We start from the raw sequence: 18747 nt of genomic DNA, 5'->3' as shown, positions 1-18747 counted from the left end.
TTTTTTCTCTCCAGAATTCAAGTTTAATAGATTTCTAAAAATATTTAAAGGCGCTATTTCATTTGTGTATATTAACTCAAACACAACTGAAAACAAACCCTCAGCGAAGTAGATATGCATACTGTAGAAAACAAAAGGCTGACAGAAGGAGAGAGACTATAGGAGTGACAAGAGAGGTGTCGCTTTCAGGTTTACTGAGCAAAGGACAGGTGCTCTGGGTGCAGAACTGATCAGAAACTCCATTCAAATTCGACTGCAGAGCAGTATGAAACACCTCCTCCCAGAACAGCTATTCCTGCATCCCCCCCCAAAACTGGACAATCCTTGAGCAAAACTCCAGCACAATGTTACTCTTAAATCTAGCTAATTCCATCTTCCAAAGATTCACTGATTCAGCAAAGCAGAGATAAAAAAGGTTTACAAATAAATACTAACATTTAAATAGACTTCATAAACTCTGCACAAGCAATGATTTTTTCAACAGCACAGCTGCAGAAGAGAATCTTGTTTCCAAGCACTGTTCAAGTATTTGTAGTAGTTTTTCTTTTCAGAGATTCTAGTTTTGCATCTACTTCTAGAAATGGCTTTCATTCTCATGACTTTAACTTGGATCACGACTATAGAATCTTAGACTGACTTGAATAGTTCAAATCACGCAAATTTCCCTGTTGTTTATTAAAATTGATTTGAATAAATCCCTGAACTATAGCTAACAAAACTAAAATCAAAGGTGTTCAAAGAGGATGCTTATTTCCTCTTCTGTTAACACCCAAATCAGACACGAACTCAGATGCACGTTTTTAGTCTATCCCTCACGTTTTCCCTAACACATTTTCATCTCATTGAAGCTCACTGCTAAGTGTTAGTGCCAGAATGAGTTATGTTATCACTTCAGATCAGTCAGAAAGGGTTATTTCCTGAGACACTGTGGCCAGGAGTTACTCTCCCAAGACAAACCAGAGGTTTGCAGGAATCTCACTGTAAGCATATGTGAATGGACAAATCCATTCATAAAAGCGTGAGGGTGTGATAATTAACTTTATGTACAGCATCTAAGAGACTTCATCACTTTTCTTTTGGAGGTATGGACAAGAAGTTCTCCAGCTCATAAAAAAGATTAAACTTCTGAACAGATCACTTCTGATCTGCTGCCACGAGGGGGTATTTACAGAGTGGACACCCCTCCTCAGAACTGGAACAGTCCATTTCCGTGAGCAGAGGTCTGGTTCCACACTGTCGCCTTGGTAGAAGCAGCATGTAACAGGTGTCTTGATGGGGAAGACACAGGGGTTAAGAGCACCTCAAGGCACCGATGTCATGTCCGAGACACACAAAGTCACAACAGGAGGTACAACAAGCAGAAAGGTGTGGGGACAGTGGAGAAAATAGGGGCACACCTGAAAGTAGACTAGTCTCGGAAGCTGAGACTGAGAGGAGCTGGCAGTCTCACTGCGACGATTGTGTGCTTTCAACGTCAAAGGTTGCAACGGATACATATTGTGCAGTCACATCTGAGCAGGTAACATACCATAATGAAGAGAGACATACCATTTGAAGAAATAAAAGAGGAAAACAAATAGTATGCTTTTAGCCATTAATAAAGCCTATGGGTGAAAATTAGAAAGCCTGACCATGAAATGGTTTTCACATGGACACCACCAAGACATCTTGTCAAAAGGGTTAATTACACTGTACAGCAACATTTTGTTATTGCAAATGATCTATACATACATATATTCACTTCAGAGTAGATACATTTACATTAAAAAAGCTGTTAGAAAACTGAGTTACTTTCTAATCTGGGTTAGCCAAATACCTCCAGAATTTGATCCATGACATGTCATGGATGCTCTTTTCTATCAGTCCATCTTTGTCATTTTGTTTGGCTTTGTGATGACCAGTAAATGTCACTGTTCCAGATTTTCATAGGAAAAAAAAGCGTCATCTCAAAAAGTCCATCTTAACTGTCTGTGAGCAGCTCTAAAACACCACAAACAAACTTTACGATAGACCTTCGAAAGTAAAAATACCATTTAAAAAATCTGTAGCTGAAATGCATGGTTCACTGACTTGCAAGGCTATCAAGAGAAATACCTGCAAGACCTTTGTAAATATGAGATAAATTGTGCTTCAGAGGTTAGACAGTTTAGAGGTTAACTGCATTCCCATTGTTATATAACTTTAATGTATTCATGTTATACATTTGTAATAAGGGCAAGCATGCCAGAATCTGGGACTATAGTGTTCATTTATCATGTATCAGCCACTCTTTAAAATGATCATCTTAGTCAGCATTCATTTTTCGTGGAACCTTATTTTCCGTCTTTTTAGAACGGCCTTTTTGAGAAAATGCTTCCGTCTTTAGAAAGACAGAAAAGCAGCCTTTCGAAAGGCAGCCGCTGGAGTGATCACACCGACATTTAAGGAAAGAAAAACTGCTTCTCCCGTGCCCTTCAGCCAGCGAGACACAGGCTGGGATTCGCCTGGAATCCATGTTGCCTTCATCTACAGCTGCTTCCTAATTCACGCCTCCCGCGACTCTCGCTGAGTTCATTCAGGCCCTCCTGCTGCCAAGCGCCGAATAAAAGGCCGCTGGTTACGGCGCAGAAGCCGCGACGTGGCTCCCGAACTCTCACGGCTCTGGGACGCTCTCTTGCCCGAGACCCCCCCCCGGACAGTCTTGATCTCCCTGAATGTAAGCGCACTGGAAACACTGGTCGGCGACTGTAGCTGGGCCAGGACTGCAGGGATGAGACCGGGTATAAACAAGCTCCCCTCTAGTTTTAAAAACTATATAGGGCGATGACCTATTTAACTGACGATAGCATTTTGGTTAAAGTCTATATTGATACATGAGTGGCCACTAATTTTTATTTTGCAGTGAGAGGCAAGAATTTCACTGTTAGTCAATGAAAAGGCTTTTCCCATACAAACGCAGGTTACAGATTAATGGGAGGCAGTCTGGGACTTTTTAAATCAGTAATTCAACTGAACTTCTGAAGCAAAAGCCCCCCACACCTGCTGGATCTCATTCCAGCCCAGCTTAATCACTTAATTGACGCCTTGCCCGAACGAACAGGTGTCTAGGAACATTTGAAAGCTTTTAGGCTACCTAGGAAATGCAATAGTTCATGGGCCACCTCCAACAGGGATAAGACCTGAAGACGGTCAAGCGTTTCAAATCAATCCTTTGATTAAATCAATTAAGGGGTCAGAGAGCGTGGCTGGACTAAAGAACCGCAGGTGTTAGGGACTCCGGCACCACGATGGGATCCACTTCTCTAATGTCCATTCCCACCTGTATTTTGTGTATTTTCGCGACTCTAACACAGTGGCATGGACACATTTGCCCAGAGACCCCTAGATAACTCTCGAGCTGCACTCCAGCATTTATTGTTTTACTAAATATAGCACCCAAGTCACAAAACGACTCGCCTCCATCTTTTTCTAACAACAAAAAAATGCAGTTTCTACTGTTAATGGCAGATTTTTGGCTACTTCTAACCACTTCTCTCCAAGCTTGACCTATGTACAATCCATGACAGACAAGTTCCATTCCAGGCGGGAAAATAAAAAAATGTGCTTTGTGGCTTACAACACGTCCTGTTTTCACAGCGCAATGTTTTTTATTCCACGTCTTGTGAAAAGTTTCTTTTTGTCACTGCTGTGTTATTAAACTCACAGCACGTCGAAAATTGTTGTGTTAATGTGTTGATTTGTTTCCTAACTGGTTGCCAGGAAAACGCATCTCCTGGTGCAAAACGGAGCCCTTCTATGACATGATTCTTGCTTTGTAGATCGTTTCTGGATTTATTGTGCAGGCGCGCTCTTCATTGTGAGCAGGGTGCAGGGGGGCTGGCCCTCCCCTGCTGTGCTCCGCAGGACGAACGGAGCAGCGCAGGGTCGTGCCTGAGCTCCGGCAAAGTCCCGTCTCTCCTCCCCCGGGGGGCGCTCTCTGCCCTGCTCTCCCACTGGCACGCCGCACTACCTGGAGATCATGGAGCTGGACTGGGACTGGCTGGAGGAGGTGGTGGCGGAGCTCAGCTGGGAGAATCCGCTGTGGCTGGACTCCAGGCTGGTCATGGAGCCCCTGTGAGGCAGAGAGAGAGGAACACACTGTTAGCACGGAGCCCAGGAGCAGGAGCAAGAGTACAGGGAGCAGACAAGGGTGCTGGCCAGCCTGCCTCGAACACCACAGTGCCTCACTTCTCTAGAAAGCACCAGGATTTCTGAAGCTCGTTAAGGGGCAATTGATCTTTCCTTATGTGGCAATTACGAGCTGAAGCCAGAACTTCCCATGTCAGGGACTCCTAGTCAGTGAAGTAAATCAAATTTTATTTTAATGGCCTTGCAGGAGCTGGAAACAGAGATGGAGATGCACAGAGCTCCAGTGTTAACTGCAAAGCCAAATTAAAGTTAGAAAATATTTTGGGGCTCATTTGTAGTGATGATCATCAGCTCTGCTTTCTTATCAACAGGCACAGAATCCTAAGGCTTATGAGAAGCGGTCCCCCAAAACACTGTGGCTTGGCCAGTCACCCCCGTGTGAAGAGACCATCCCCAGGTTCAGTCAGGTATGCACAGTTACTGTCAGTCATGCATTGTCAGTAAAAAGAGAAAAACAAAACCAAAAGGAAAACCAGGGCCCTCCGATGATCCTCGCCGGCAACACCCAGCTCTAACCACAGACCCCCCTACTGATCCACGGCACATCACAGCAGACACACAAAGGCAATCTGAAAGACTCGGCACAGGAAACTAGGCCACAGCACTACATGCTAAAAGACAAGACTCTTCACGCCCTCTACAAAGGAAGTTTTTCATGAAGGGAAGAGGTGTGGAGCTCCAGCTGACTGGAAATCAAAGGTGAGGCGTAGATCTTTATAGCACAGGTGTGCTGACCTGTAAATTACTGCCTGGGAATTTGTTACTTAAGCATTTGAGTTACACTAAAGTATAACCAGCACAATAACTGAAGGAAGGAGCTTCTGGCAAACTTTCACACTTCATTACAGATGTGAAAATTAAAACGTAAGTGGTATACCACTAATCTAATGAGTGCACTCATTTTTCAACTGATCTTTCCTGCCAGATTTCTTGATCTCTCAGTACAGTGGCATTTATGTTCAAAGACATTCAGACTTTATTCTACCAGCACTTCACCATCTGATTTGTTTTTGTTCATTTTTATTTTTGGTTATGCCCACATGACGTGGGATGGTCGGTTTTGAGTTTTTCCGTGTGTCGGCTCGCAGTGACGAACCCCTTGGCCCTGACGCTGGGGAGAATGAGTAAGTGCGGGGGGGCTCCTTCGACCCGCCCACCTCCGAGCCAGTCGTCCACGGGCAGTGCAGACCCATCAGTGCCACCTGGAGATGCTACCAGTGCCGTGCCCCTGCTAATGCCACACCGCCCTCTTCAGGGCTTAGACAACTGAGCATTCTCACTTGGAGAATCCTGGCTAGTGACATGACCCACGCTTGAACCCGGGATTACAGTGCGACTGCATCTTGTCGTGTTCAACAGACCACTGTGATCAAAATCTATAAATAAGGGTGCCGATATATTAATATATTAATCTATATGTATATTCTAACCTCCTCCTATGTGCAATAGGTTGAAAATGCACACAGACCCATTAGCAGCACTTCAAACGTTTAATGGTGCTAGAGGTGTCATCTCACTGTTTCCAGGGGAGAAGACTCACCCTACACCCACGCTGCCCCGAAAACTCTTGTTTCTGTTAACAGTCAAGGTAAATGACACAGCCGACACCTCTTCCTTATCCAGGGAACCTTCCTTTGAATGGGGGGAAGGGGGGAGGAAACAGCCCCCGGGCGTGAGCTGTTCAGTTCGCCTGGCCAGGGAGAGGCTGCTCCTAGACCACGGAGGAGACCAGTCGCCTGCAGTAACCCAGCGTCTCGCCACCCTAAGACAGCGACTGTAAAACACCCACGACCCTAGTCCAGAGAGCGCAGGAGCCGAGAGCAGAAAGCAACCAAATAAAATCAAATCGACTTACAAACTCTGCACATCACAGCAAGCATTTCTTTATAAAAGAAAGAAAAATAAAGACTGATTGGAAAACGTGTGCTAATTCCGAATGCACAAAGTGGATTTGTTATCATCCCATTCCTTAAAATGTTTTTTTTTCCCCAAAAAATACTACTTAGTCTAAAAAAATATACCCCATGTAAACAGATTTAATTGTACGTTCTTGCTTTGCAATAGTCAAGCTTGATATCCCTCCAGATCGATTGAAAGCAGCGTAACAAGTACATGTGACCTGGACAAATCACTCTTAATCTAGAAAACAAAAGGCCAGCACGTAAGCTAGCAGAAATCTGAAGTGGTGGGTGGCAGAAATGAACTTTGCATCGATTGTAAAGAGCGCCGAAGAGCCCCAAGCAGCAGTTCGGGACGCCAGGCTCAGCGAGCGCCATAATGGGCTGACTCTTCCCCCTCTTATACCGAGCTCCAAGGACTGATGCAGCACCGCTTCAGGTTTCCTTGTGCTCGTGAACTCCCACATGTCAATGCCCTGCACCCTTTGGACTGCTAATGGCACAAGACTACCCTTTCACCCGGGTTTGCCCTTTTCCCTGTTCCACATGCCCGGGTGCCGGCAGCGCAGGCCCGAGGAGGAGACCACGACGCAGGTGAAAGAGAGAAGGATTGGGCATTTCTTAAGTGATACCATTCATTTGGGTTTGTTCCAGTATTCTAGGGTTCAGAAATTGGCCTTGTTGCTGCCGGTTGGACTCGCGAACCCAAAAACAAAAAGCAGAAGGGATGGAAAGGAGGCGGCCGCCCAGAACCCCAGGTTACTGGTAGTGGTTCCTGCCGGCTCTGGGCCGCGGCTCACCGCGGCGGGAGGCCTTACCTGAAGTCTTCCGAGCCCAGCACCTCGGTGTAATACATGACTTTGCACTTGTGCGAGGAGACCTGCAGCGTGGCCAGCACGTCGTCCACCCGCGGCAGGTTGGTGGCGGCGCAGGCCGGCGTGCTGTGGAACTTCCACTGCAGGATGTAGAAGCCTGGCCAGCGGGTCACGTGGGATCCCTGCGGGTAGGCAGGGGAGGGAGGGGCTGAGCGAGGAGGCGGCACACAGCTTCTCTTGGGCGTCACGAGACAAACACCAAGGACTGGCTGGAGCACTGGTGCCCCTCTAGCTAACCCTGGCAATGAACCGGGAACAAAGCACAGCTAACACCTGGTAAAACCAAGAACTACGCAATCTAGTCCGAGACCTTTATCTAATGTATATGTAGTGACGACAGATCCGATATTTTATAACAAACCTTCAGCGGTGAGGTAGGACTGATAGTTTTTATCAGGCAAAGCTTATGGTCTATCCCTTCCACACGAACGAAGAGTTCAAGGGAGGTCAGGAATTTAAAGAACTCACTGCGCTCAGTACATCTCGAAAGTGAGCTCGGGAACAGCCCCTAACTGGTTACCTGCACACTCTCTCCCTCCTTGCAGATGAGCGGTGACTCCACCATGCTGTAGTCCTGCCCCGGCAGCCAGGACTTGTCGATCAGCTGCACGTTGTTCCCCCCAGGCGAGGTGATGCCATGGGCCCCCAGGGTGTCCTTCTTGGGGGGCTGGGGGGCTCTCTTGGAGTGGAAAATGTTGAAGACTATGTCGCCTTTGCACACGTCAAAGTCCCAGGTGATGACGGAGGAGGCATCGATAATTTCAATCAGCAGCTGAAAAAGCAAACCAACGCTTTCTGTGAAGCAGTGCTTCAGCATCAATGAGGCGACTGCAGAGTGTCCCCCACCACTGCAGGCCTGAGTGATTCAACATCACATGCTCAGAAACACTTCTGCTCATGCCACCCCCTGCCATGTGTCTCAAGGGACGCCCACCTTATCAGTGCAAGAACACGAACGAACGCGATGTACAGACGGCAGATGGCATAACTCGCTAGAACGAATACTCCTGTGAGGAAAAAAAGCAGCACTTTGGAAAGAGCCCGAAGTTCTTTTCTTTTGGTCAGCATCCCTTAAAGAAAGGCTGTACAAGCTTTTATCACAATACTTCTATGCCTGGGGTACAGACATCTGCCTTCCCTGACAGGCCATACAAGACGCCAAGTACTGCTGACTCGGCACCTTTCGCGCGGCCGGGTACCTCATGCGGGGCTCCCTTGAAGACGCTGGCGCTCTGGTAGATGGTCTCGGTCCACAGGCGGATGTCCTCGTTCTCCAGCTCTTCCGCCGTCCTGTACAGAGACTTGGGCACCAGCCCCCCCTCTGGAACTTCACACTAGGAAGTAAAAAAAAACTGTCTCTTAAAATCCATTTATCCCCGGAAGAAACCTAGGAATGGCAGGGCGTAACAAAATTCAGATTTATTCCTCCCTTGCACACTGTTCCTTGTTGGACTTTCTAAGTGTACAGTCAAAAGACAGCAGGAGTGTTCAGCTACTTGTTAAGAAAGGGCTCCACTGCTCTCCAGGTCCTGGTGCTCTTTACTGATGTACTAAACAAGACTTCCTTGCATATATTTTGGAAAAACACCAAATTAAAGCTCTCAGTCCAGAAATTCATGTAATTGTGATGCCAAACTGCAGGTGGCAGCAGACAACACATTTAAAGTGCTGAGGCACAGAACTGCAGTAATTATGAGCCTTGACATTGCACTCAGTGTCTGAATAAGCAAAAAGAAGAGTATAATAAAGACACTGTCGCTACAATAAAAGGCAGCAGCTTTGGAATATGAACATCACAATAAATGTGCTCGATAACAACATCATGTGCTTTTTAGCAAAAGCTCAAAAAGTTGAATCACTGCCATTCAGTTACATTCAGGTTACTCACTGAATAGTGCGCCTCCCTTACCATGCACTCCCCCCCCAAGAAGTCGGGAATGATTTCCTTGTCGATATAATCCACCAGGCCGCCCGGGCCCTGATAGTCGTTGCCTGCGTAGATGAGGAATTTCTTGCGGGTGTTCTCGTCGATGAAAGGACTGACCTGCGAAGGACAGGATTCGGGAGGTCTCACACTGGTTCTGAACCGCAGGCAGAACTACGGCAGGCCAGAAAGGACACCGGCTACAGCTGAAGGGGCAAGAAGGCGGGCGCACTTGCGAACCCGACATTTTATGTAAGGAATTAAAAACAACTTCACAGCCCAAGAGTACAGAAGGAAGGGAGAGGAGGCGGAGTGGTTACCAGGGTCCAGAGCACTGGGAAGACGCGGGGGGCCCTCAGGATGAGCAGCCGCCCCAGGGTCTCGGGGTAGTTGGCCTCCACCACCTCGATGATGCGCAGCAGGGCCTTCACTCCGGGTCGCCACAGGTGCCTCATGTTCAGCCCCTCCAGGTCCACCAGGCAGGTCCAGGAGCTGAGCAGGCAGGCGGGCGGGCGGGGAGGGGAGGGAGAGGGCAGACAGGCTGGGTGTTAGAGCCAGGCAGGACAGGCAGAGGGAGCCACACCACCACCACAGCAACCTCCCATCGTGAGGCAGTGACCCAATCTGGCCAGCCTTTCAGCTGCTGGGCTCTTGCAGAATAAAGCTCACAAGTGTACACCTAAATAGTGCTTCACTGGTAAACACGCGGAACTTAAAAAAAATCGAGCTGGAGCCATGTTGCACAAACTGCAAGCTTTATAACACGAATAAGACACTGACTGGCCTGTATAGCATTTTTTACAAACATACTCAACAGCATTTTAATTTTCACAACAAGTACTTCATAGATTGGAATCACTGTGCAATTGTACACATTAGAGCAATCGATAACCTTTCAACAGAAGACCATATACTGACATCGGCTCACAGATATGCATGAATAACGTCTGGAGAGCTTAAACAATATATACTTTGAACATGTTAGCTCACAATACCTTATTGGTCTACCAAAGACTTTGGTATTTTCCTCGCATCGTCGCAGCCCTTCCTCGTTAATAGAAAGCACCTGTGTGTTGAAGGACAAGAGGCGCCAGTTAAAACTGCTCTCCGCGATCAAGAGCTGAAAGGGCGGCAGGCGGAGGGTGGGGGGGGCGGGGGTGTTCCCTTACATGTCTCAGCAGAGACTCCTCCCCGAGGGCTCGGACCAGCCCCTTCGTGTCCATCTGGCCCAGGCGCAGCACGTAGAGCGGGCGCCCATCTGCCGAAACGCAAAGCCGGACGTGAGACGGGGCCTGACCTTTCAGGGCGCAAAGCTCAATGACGGCCAGGTGAAGAGAGCTGACACAGTCTGCCCTTTCCAGGGCGGTCAGATCAAGTCCGGAGAACATCAGCTATTGATGTGGACTTGATCCAGAAAGATCAGACCAATAACTACAGGAGCCAATAATAAACATGACCTTTATTTTCTTTTTGGGGGGTCCATGGCCAGGGTGTTTGATTCTGGCAGTTTGGTGCAAAGATCTTAGAAATATAGCTGCAAGATCTTAGAAGCGTCTCCTGGACTGCTTGAGCCCCCTGGTTGGCACCAATTCACTGGCGTCTATTTCAAATGAGATGAATCACAAAAGCATGTCGGCACTTCCACCCTGACTCAGCTGGGCTCCCGGCAAAGACGGATCATTTCCGAGACCCAACCGGATCAATTTCACTCTGCTGGATTAATCTTCTCTCAACTCATAACCTTCTCGTGGTGAATGAAGCAGGTTCTCGTGAGACCGAGAAGATCGAAACGTTTTATAAGCAGCTCTGAGTCAAAGCAGCCCACTGACGTACTCAGCGATGACCAGCTGTTACTGGTACAGAACGTGTGGTTCAGGACTGGTCACTGCTCTCCTAGGGAACATTTCCGACAATTCTGCAAACGAAACCTTACACAATGAATCCACATAAAGGAGGATTTTCTTCTCTGAACTAAAATGGTAGGCGTTTGTGATACGCAAACCATTTGCAATCCCCTTCTGCCCTGTCCTACCAACGCCCAATCTGAAAAATAATAAGCAAACAAAAAAAACAGTATGCAAACAAGTTTTAATGTGCACCCAGATGTCCCACAAGAAGAAAGAGGCTTTGGAGTGGATGGAAACACCTGGGAATCGTTTCCAGAGGTCATTTCAGAACTCGGGCACAGTTAGAGCACTGTCTGGAACAACAGGTTAGACCCTGCTAATAACGACAGCGCTGGCCACATGAGAATCACAAGACTCGCCTCCTCACTGACTGGAGACAAACGATGAAACCGATGAGGAAAAATCCTATTTCACACTACTCAAATCTTTGAGACTTCAACCCCTTCCTTGCGTCATCAGAGAAAGACTTTGTGAGAGTTCTTGTTTTTCAGATTTTTTTTGCTAACCAGTAACCGCAATCAATGGTCAGTCTCAATTCCTACAAAAAATCTGTACTAAAGATACTTTTTTAATAGATTTGTTTTTGCATGAATGATTTCTTCTGTGGCAGCAAATTTGGAAACATGACATAAAATGTGTACAAAAAGACTCATCTGTTTTCGGCTCAATGAGCTTTGTTACATGTGGAAACTAATGATGAAAATAATGGCCTTTCCTTTTTTATAAGGGTCAAATAAAAATCACAAACACCTAAAAACCAGGTCACCCTAGTCAGCACACAATGTCCCAATTTAAACATGTTATAGCTCTTCAGACAATGCTTGGATCAGTAGATTAAAGCTGGGTAATCCAGGGTTTTCACAGCAGCTCTGTGCTAGTGGAGAGGATGCTGGGCAGGGTGTGGAGGTGTACCTTTGTCATGGTGGTGCCAGCCCCCAGTATAGAAATCCTGCAGGACCTGGGGGGCACTCCAGGTCTCCAGTAGGTAGTCCACCTGATGCTGCTTTCTCCAGGTGAGGGACTGACACAGGATCTCCCTCGCCTTGTCGATGTTAAAATCCCGTGCCCTCAGGAATCGCAGGATGTGCTCATCCTTCGGGATCTGGAAAACAAAGGTCCAGGGTTCAGGAGATTTGAATGGCCAAGGTCAACAACACACCCAGGACAGGACAGTCACAACGAGGTCAAGGTTTTGTGCATTGCCTGCACCCAGGAAAGTGACAGTCTGGTGTAAAGCAGCCACTGTATTATAACATTTTAATTACTGCAAGAACATCTCTTCTGAATTCAATACCTCATAAGAAAAATAGAACAAAATGCAAGAACTAGATACAAAAAAATGGAGCAGGAATTATGTGAACTACTGACACCAAAAGCTATTATATAATGTTGTGCAAAAACAGAAAATGAATGAGATAACCTTGAACCCACAACAGATCAATGGATGGGAGCCGGGGGGTGCATTTGTATCACCACAATGCAATGCCGTTATTGTAATGCTGACATTCTGAATTCAAACCACCAGCTAGCATCTCACATGCTGGTTTCCAGTTTGAAACTTCTGCCGGGAGGCCTGAGTGAGCAGTATCGGGCGAGGAGCATGAGGTCCAGAGGCCCGGCCAGCGGTACCGGGTGCTTACCTTTCCCTTGTGCGTCTCCTGCAGCCACTGGCGGAGGCGGATCAGGCAGCTCTCCTGCAGGGGTGTCAGGTCTCCCAGGTAGCGCTTGATGTAATCAGCGTCCAGTTTGTCTGCAACATGAAAAGTGTCCTTAATTATTGAATGATGCTCAGATAAAAACACCACCCAGAACGTTTCTGTTTTCGTAGTCCTTTCACAATATTCTAACTTGACACGAGGACTCAAGTTGCAGCTTGGGGGGGAAAAAAAAAAAAAGAGCATCCTGATAAAGATCCACAAGCGACCGAAAGTCGTGTTTTTAGCGGCTTGTTTTTTTAAAAGCCAAAAATGTTAAAGCTTTAAAATATTTGCGGAATGGAAGCGGAACTGAGCGCAGGCAGGGACCGCTGTGCGCCGTTCGAGGAGCAAGGGCGCTCATGCCAAGCGAACTCCCGCAGCGCTCGCAGGAGATGCTGCGGTGTGGTGTGGCAGGGCGCGGCAGGGCTGACCGTCGGGCGTTCCTGAGACGGGCTCAGTGAGGCTGCCGGGCAGGCTGGATGCCTCCTTGCTGCTTTGGCTCTCCTTGGCGCTGGCAGTGGGGATGCTGATGGCAGGGGAGACGGGCAGCTCGGGCCTGGCAGTGGCGCTGGTCTTGGCAGGAGAGACGGGAGGGGTCCAGCGGGGGACCCAGGTCACCCCTTCTTCCTCCAGCTCTCGTAAGTAATACTCGATGATCTCCTTGCCCTGCAGCAGCAGTAAGAACAACAATGACTGTGCATCCCACACGTGCCTTCATGACAAGCTCATCCCTGTCCCTCCCTCTGGCCAGCCGTTTCAAATGACCACAGAAGGACTGCTCCCACAGGCCCTGAGCAGCACCAGCCCTGGACTCGCTCACTTTCACATCAGGCGGCTCAGAGCCTGTCAAACTACACCCGAGATTTAGGAGAAAACAAAAGAAAATCCTCCTTATAATTGGAAGAATCTGAATGAGAAGTATCAGCTAGAAAATAACACTATTCAAGACAAATATGTGCGAGTGATGTGAAACTCCACAATGAGCTGTCATCGGGAGAAAACCACTGTTCCCGCAAGAAGATAAGACAGATGGCAATGGATTAGCTGAATACTGGATACCCCACTGACAGACATGAAACCGCAGTAACCCTGCAGCTCCCCAGAACCCTGTACCTTTTTAATACTGCTGGCGTACTGCTTCATTGCAATCTTCTCCACTGTGCTCTCAAAGCCGAAGAAAGACTTGATGTCCAGACTTGCTGACTGCTCGAAACAAGTCCAGTCCTCATTCTCTGGGTGAACCTGGTGCCCCCAAGCCATATTGGAAAAACAGAAACAAATTCCACGCTCAGAATTCACAGCTTTGTGCACACACAAATTCATCCGGTCAGGGAACATCAGGTGAACAGCTGTACCTTGGCTAGCTTGCTTTAGGACAAAGTTTTAAAACAAGACGAGACCATTCGGGTCATCCAATGGGTTCTTGGAAGAAGTCTGGGCAACCTATCAAATTCAGAATGAATCTCACAAATGTTCTCCTTTACATAAAGCCTGCCACAAACGCACTATGGAGCAGAAGACTGCAGGGCTCTCTTCATTGACCACAGAGTTTGTTTTTTTTAAAGTAGAGTGCAATACGACTGTCTGGAACAAAGATTACTGCAGTGCTGACGCCATAATGACACACAACACGCGTGTTCAGCCAATGACTGGAACCAACACGTATTGATCTAAACAGATGTCAATCTAACGAACATTTTTAAGCAGCTATAAAAAATGCACTCTGCTTGAGTCCTTGACTTGCCAGTTTGTCTTAGTTGTTTTCAGTACAGATTTAGTTGACAGCAAAAACCTGTTCTGATCAACAAGTTCAGCCCTATCCGCAGGAAGTTGATCTGACCTGGTCAAGAGGGTTATGTTTTGTACAGTAAATAAGGATATGAGATCAATACAGGGAAACAATTATAATAAGCACAGATACACTACTGTTGAAAGTCCACACAAACTCAAAAGAAATCAAGATCTCTGGAACGATGTAGAGAGTAGAGCCTAATTTAGATATTCAGTAAGTTTCCATGATGAACTGCATTTTATAGTCCTGCCTTTTAATTCTGTTTCAAATATAAAATTATGACCCAAGAGCTGAAAGGCAGTGTAACAGCCTGTGAGGTCTGTATCCTACATGCCCATAGCTTCCAGTACGCCACCTTAACACGACAGAGAAAAGTGACAGTTCTATTTTGATATAGATACCTGGCCCGTCCTCTCTACCTTTGTGAAATGTTTTATTGCACTAAGCAGACAGTGTAAGAGGGCTCTGCTGCTGGCCTGGAGGGGTTTTGCTCACTTACGGTGTAGCAGCACAACTCGTTGATGATGACCCTGTTGGAGAACGTCTCATTGTAGGCCTCGATCTGTAGGGTCCGCTCTCTGCGGTTCAGGGAGTTCTTCTGGATGAAGTAAACGTAATCCACCCCGGCGATCTGCACACAGATGGGAGAGAGAGGGGGGGGACATTCATGGCTCTGTGTTGAATTTCAGAAGTGAGTTTATTCAATTGGAAAGATATAGGAAAGGTTCGATGGCTTCCTGTGTGTTTGCAACTTGATGCAGGCAAGCTAATCAGTCTCGGAATCTCACCGAGCTTCAGAGATGTGGCTCAGTACTTTATTTGTAATAGAGCTCAGTCAATGAAATTCAACCAGTTGAAACTGTCAACAGTTACAAATATCTTGGCACTATTGCAGATAACTAGCTAACCTTTGAGGAAAGCCTGAATGCCATATGTAAGAGAAGCCAATGGTGAATGTTCTTCCTAAGAAAACACTCTTTTAATACGTGTACTGTGTCATGACTTTATTCCATAGAACTTCCATTGAATCTGTCCAAACAGTCTCTGCCATAGCCAGATTTGGTAACCTTAACACACACAATAAAAACAGACTGAGCAGGACAGTGAATGTAGCCAGCCAAATTATTACTGCACAACAGCTACAGCATTCACACATCTACGTCAAACAAATAGTGTGGAAGGCCAATATAATCACTGACTGACTTTTATTCCCACAACTATTAACCTGCTAAATCTGGACAAATGAATGCTTATTTATAAATATAGCCTTACCCATCGTACATGCACGTCTCTTATTTATCCGCGTGTTTATGTTGCGTTTAATGTATTGTGTATTGCGTTATGTCTTTGACCTGCCTGCAAATCAATTTGCATTTGGGACGATAAATAAGGAATGGTTTAATGCCTTAAACCACTGTTCTGTGGAATACCTACATACTAACAGACACAACAGTTTTGACAATTGAGGACGTATGTACAGTAGCTCAGGGGTTCTCAAGGTGCATTACCCTCTTTAACAGCCGGGGGGCGTCCACGTCCAGCTTGCAGCGGCGCTCCAGCACGTGCACCGCGCCGTCCTCGCTCTTGTACTCGCTGACCACGTCGCTGTCCACGAACATGGGGATCAGAGGGCAGGTGGGGAACCGCCGCTCGTAGGCCTGCGGGGGGGGGGACAGGGGGGTCAACGGGGGAGACGCTCCCGGCTCGGCTCGCGCTGCTTGTGTTGGCCGTCAGGTGCTGCCCTGCAGCGTGACTCCAGGCTGTTTGTGTAGTGGGCTGGGCTCAAGTGTTTTTCTATTTGTCCACGTCTGGGATTAGACACTCTGGGACTTTCCCCCCTACAGTTCGGTACACACCAACAGGGAAACGGCTCCAGACGTCACCCCTTCATTAGTTCCAAACACTTTCCAGTTAACAAGTAAACAAAAACAAAAAAAAAAGACTTTGCTACTTCAGCCCCGGGGGCTGATGGATCATCAGCCAGATAATTAAAGTAAAGTCAAGTCCAGAACAGACATCTGACTCTTGTCTGTTCTAACCTGGCAAATTTCTAACACAGTCGGAGGACTAGTTAGGTTCAAGGCAGTGGCTATAAGGCCCTGATAATAAAATGCATTGCATGTCAGATTATAAAACTAGTAAGTAATTAAAGGCTTGTTCAGACCTCCTCTTTCCATTTCTCCCAGGTCCTGAGACATCACATCATCTCCCATTAGTCTGGAAAACGCACAGCACTGCATTTCCTAACAAGCATAGGAAATATTTTTCCAGGAAACGTTTTGTTTTGCCGTTCACTGTACAGCAGAAAAATCACTTTTGTTTTGAGACCAGTGTAACGAAGCACGAGGATGAAGGAAGGCTGACAGTCCCCACTCTGTCGCTTCGATGCAGAGGCCACCGACACCAACATGAAAGACATCTAGGAAAATACCATGAGGCAAAAAGAAAAGTTCTTTTGTAAAGTTGTTGGTTTGAACAGCTGCCCAGAGTATCCAGAGCGTGGAGATCATGTGCTGATCACGCACAATAGGGCCTCCACAAGTCGCCAAACTACGTGTGTATCCACACAATACCCCAAAGGCAAATACACCCCTGTCCGCAAAGACGCCTCTCCCGCAGCCGACGAGGCGGGGGGGCGAAGCAGAGTGGCCCCGCTGCCCCAGACCACAATTCCCAGAACGAACTCTTCGCCGTCCGGAGGGCGAGGGGCTACTGGCTCTCTGCTGGCAAACCGAGCCCCCAGCAGGAGTATCTCCGGCAGCCAGCGCTCCCAATCCGAATGAGGCACACGAGCCAGCCAACACCAGCCTCGGGGTGGGCAACCTGCTGCACGACAAACACGCCAGCTCTGCCCCCCAGGAAAGAAGCTGTAGACCGTCAGCTGAGCACAGACAGCACAGCTATAACAACACTTCCAACAGAGGAAAAGTCACTTTCAGTCCAGCAAACCTTGACATTGCCAGATTGCAGTAGAGTTAGAAAATTGATTCCAGTCTTAAACGTTGGAAGAACAATAACATGAGAGAATAAGCATGACCCTCTGTGACCCCCGGAGCCAGAACGGACAGACCATCTTAAACCGGAGGCAGGGGGAGCAGGCTGGACGCGTTTTTGTCTCCAAGGAACAGAATGAACTTTTCCGAAAAACACCTCTCCAAACTGCTCTAGGGCAGGCCAGCTGAATGATTCCTCGGAAAAGATTTCCACCCAAAGCCAAAACAGATTTCTGCAATATTCCACAAGCTCACACCCAAGACTTGTTGCAGCACAGGCAACCTAATAAAAATGCAGTTTAACAGCTTCACAAGGCTGCTGCGCAGGATGGTTTTTAAAGCGCTTTCCATTTGTAGCATTTAAATAAATGTCTGTTAGAAACTTTAATGATCTGACAACAGTGGCCTATAATGTCATAGCTTCTGGCTATCTTGCTTTTTAATATACTGGTATCATTCATTAAAAGAAAACAATGAAAAGCAACTTTGGCTGACCTCTTTTTTTCCCCAAGAGCAGCCAGGATTTTATCTTAGAAAACTGAAAGCCTGAGCAAACAGGCTGCCACAGCAGCCAAATGTGCAAAACACCCTCCGAGCAAAATTCAAATCATGTTAAATAAGGAACTTGAGAAACAGTCATGCATATTAAACAAACACTGTGAACTGGCTCCTAATTACAGACCTAGACCTGATCCTTAAAAGCTCAGTCAACCCTGAAAAAGCAGGGTCACAAGATGTGTGCAGTAGCTCCATGAAAGAACACCTCACCTCTCGAAACCCGACTGTCAATGTTTATGACATTTGTGGTGAAGGCTGACTTCTCTGTATACTAGTAAATATGAATCATGGTAAAATGTAACACAGTGTGCTTACTTAAGAGTTCCTGTCCTGCATGCATTTCGAATAAAAGCCTGTTACAGTAATTGTCATTTCAAACTGTAATAGGTAACTGGACCCAAGATAGATTACAATTAGACATGCGACCTGGCCATGCTGGACTCTCTGCTCGGGAACTCGTTCAGACCTATTCTGCCATATTCTTTTTGTTCTTTTAATTGCAGAGGCTTTTGCAATACACACGAGACAAAGTTAACCTTAAACACTTCCGACACCAGCAGCCTCTGACATCAACAGTTGCTCCACAGCCCCAGGAGGTGTCTGCACGGGCTCCGAGCTGGGACTTCGGCGAGAGATCCCGAGTGCAGGAGTGTGGATCAAGGTGGGGGCTGAAGTGAGATTATAGTCACTGCCGGGGAGAAGCAAACAGGTGCAAAGCAGTGCTCAGAGATACAGGTGCTGTGCCAAATACTAAAAAAGACTCCTGAGCAGCACTGAAAAAGTGCCTCTCTGACTGTAATGGAGTGTACTTCTAGCACATTCACTTACTGTGCTTAGTATACTTGTTTCAGTGAAAAGAATTTACAGCACTGCTGCTCTGTGCCTGTGCTCACTGCTACAGCTGCCCACTGCACAGCAAAACTGATACTTTCAGGG

At 47.1% G+C, this 18747-nt stretch overlaps 1 protein-coding gene across 3 annotated transcripts in view; it reads right to left on the bottom strand.

The window, feature by feature from the left end:
- Positions 1-18747, bottom strand: part of LOC148652845 (SEC14-like protein 1) — a 33791-nt gene continuing 15044 nt past the window's right edge. For 2 of the 3 annotated variants that reach the window (XM_088600052.1, XM_088600053.1), the window contains exons 3-17: positions 15769-15918; positions 14760-14891; positions 13582-13710; positions 12900-13134; positions 12412-12521; positions 11684-11873; positions 10034-10122; positions 9860-9930; positions 9185-9356; positions 8850-8984; positions 8140-8274; positions 7461-7712; positions 6884-7062; positions 6023-6049; positions 1-4090 (exon numbers count right to left, since the gene is read on the bottom strand). In XM_088600052.1, the coding sequence (XP_088456178.1) occupies positions 3985-4090; positions 6023-6049; positions 6884-7062; positions 7461-7712; positions 8140-8274; positions 8850-8984; positions 9185-9356; positions 9860-9930; positions 10034-10122; positions 11684-11873; positions 12412-12521; positions 12900-13134; positions 13582-13710; positions 14760-14891; positions 15769-15918 (2112 nt within the window). In that variant the 3' untranslated portion in view covers positions 1-3984. The remainder of the gene's footprint in view (positions 4091-6022; positions 6050-6883; positions 7063-7460; positions 7713-8139; positions 8275-8849; positions 8985-9184; positions 9357-9859; positions 9931-10033; positions 10123-11683; positions 11874-12411; positions 12522-12899; positions 13135-13581; positions 13711-14759; positions 14892-15768; positions 15919-18747) is intronic. The other variant, XM_088600054.1, reaches the window with a different exon arrangement.

Source organism: Lepisosteus platostomus, chromosome 11 (genome assembly GCF_059453375.1).
Source record: "Lepisosteus platostomus isolate fLepPlt1 chromosome 11, fLepPlt1.hap1, whole genome shotgun sequence".
Lineage (NCBI taxonomy): Eukaryota > Metazoa > Chordata > Actinopteri > Semionotiformes > Lepisosteidae > Lepisosteus > Lepisosteus platostomus.
The sequence above is the reverse complement of the archived record's forward strand: the minus strand, read 5'-3'. Positions and strand labels throughout refer to the sequence as shown.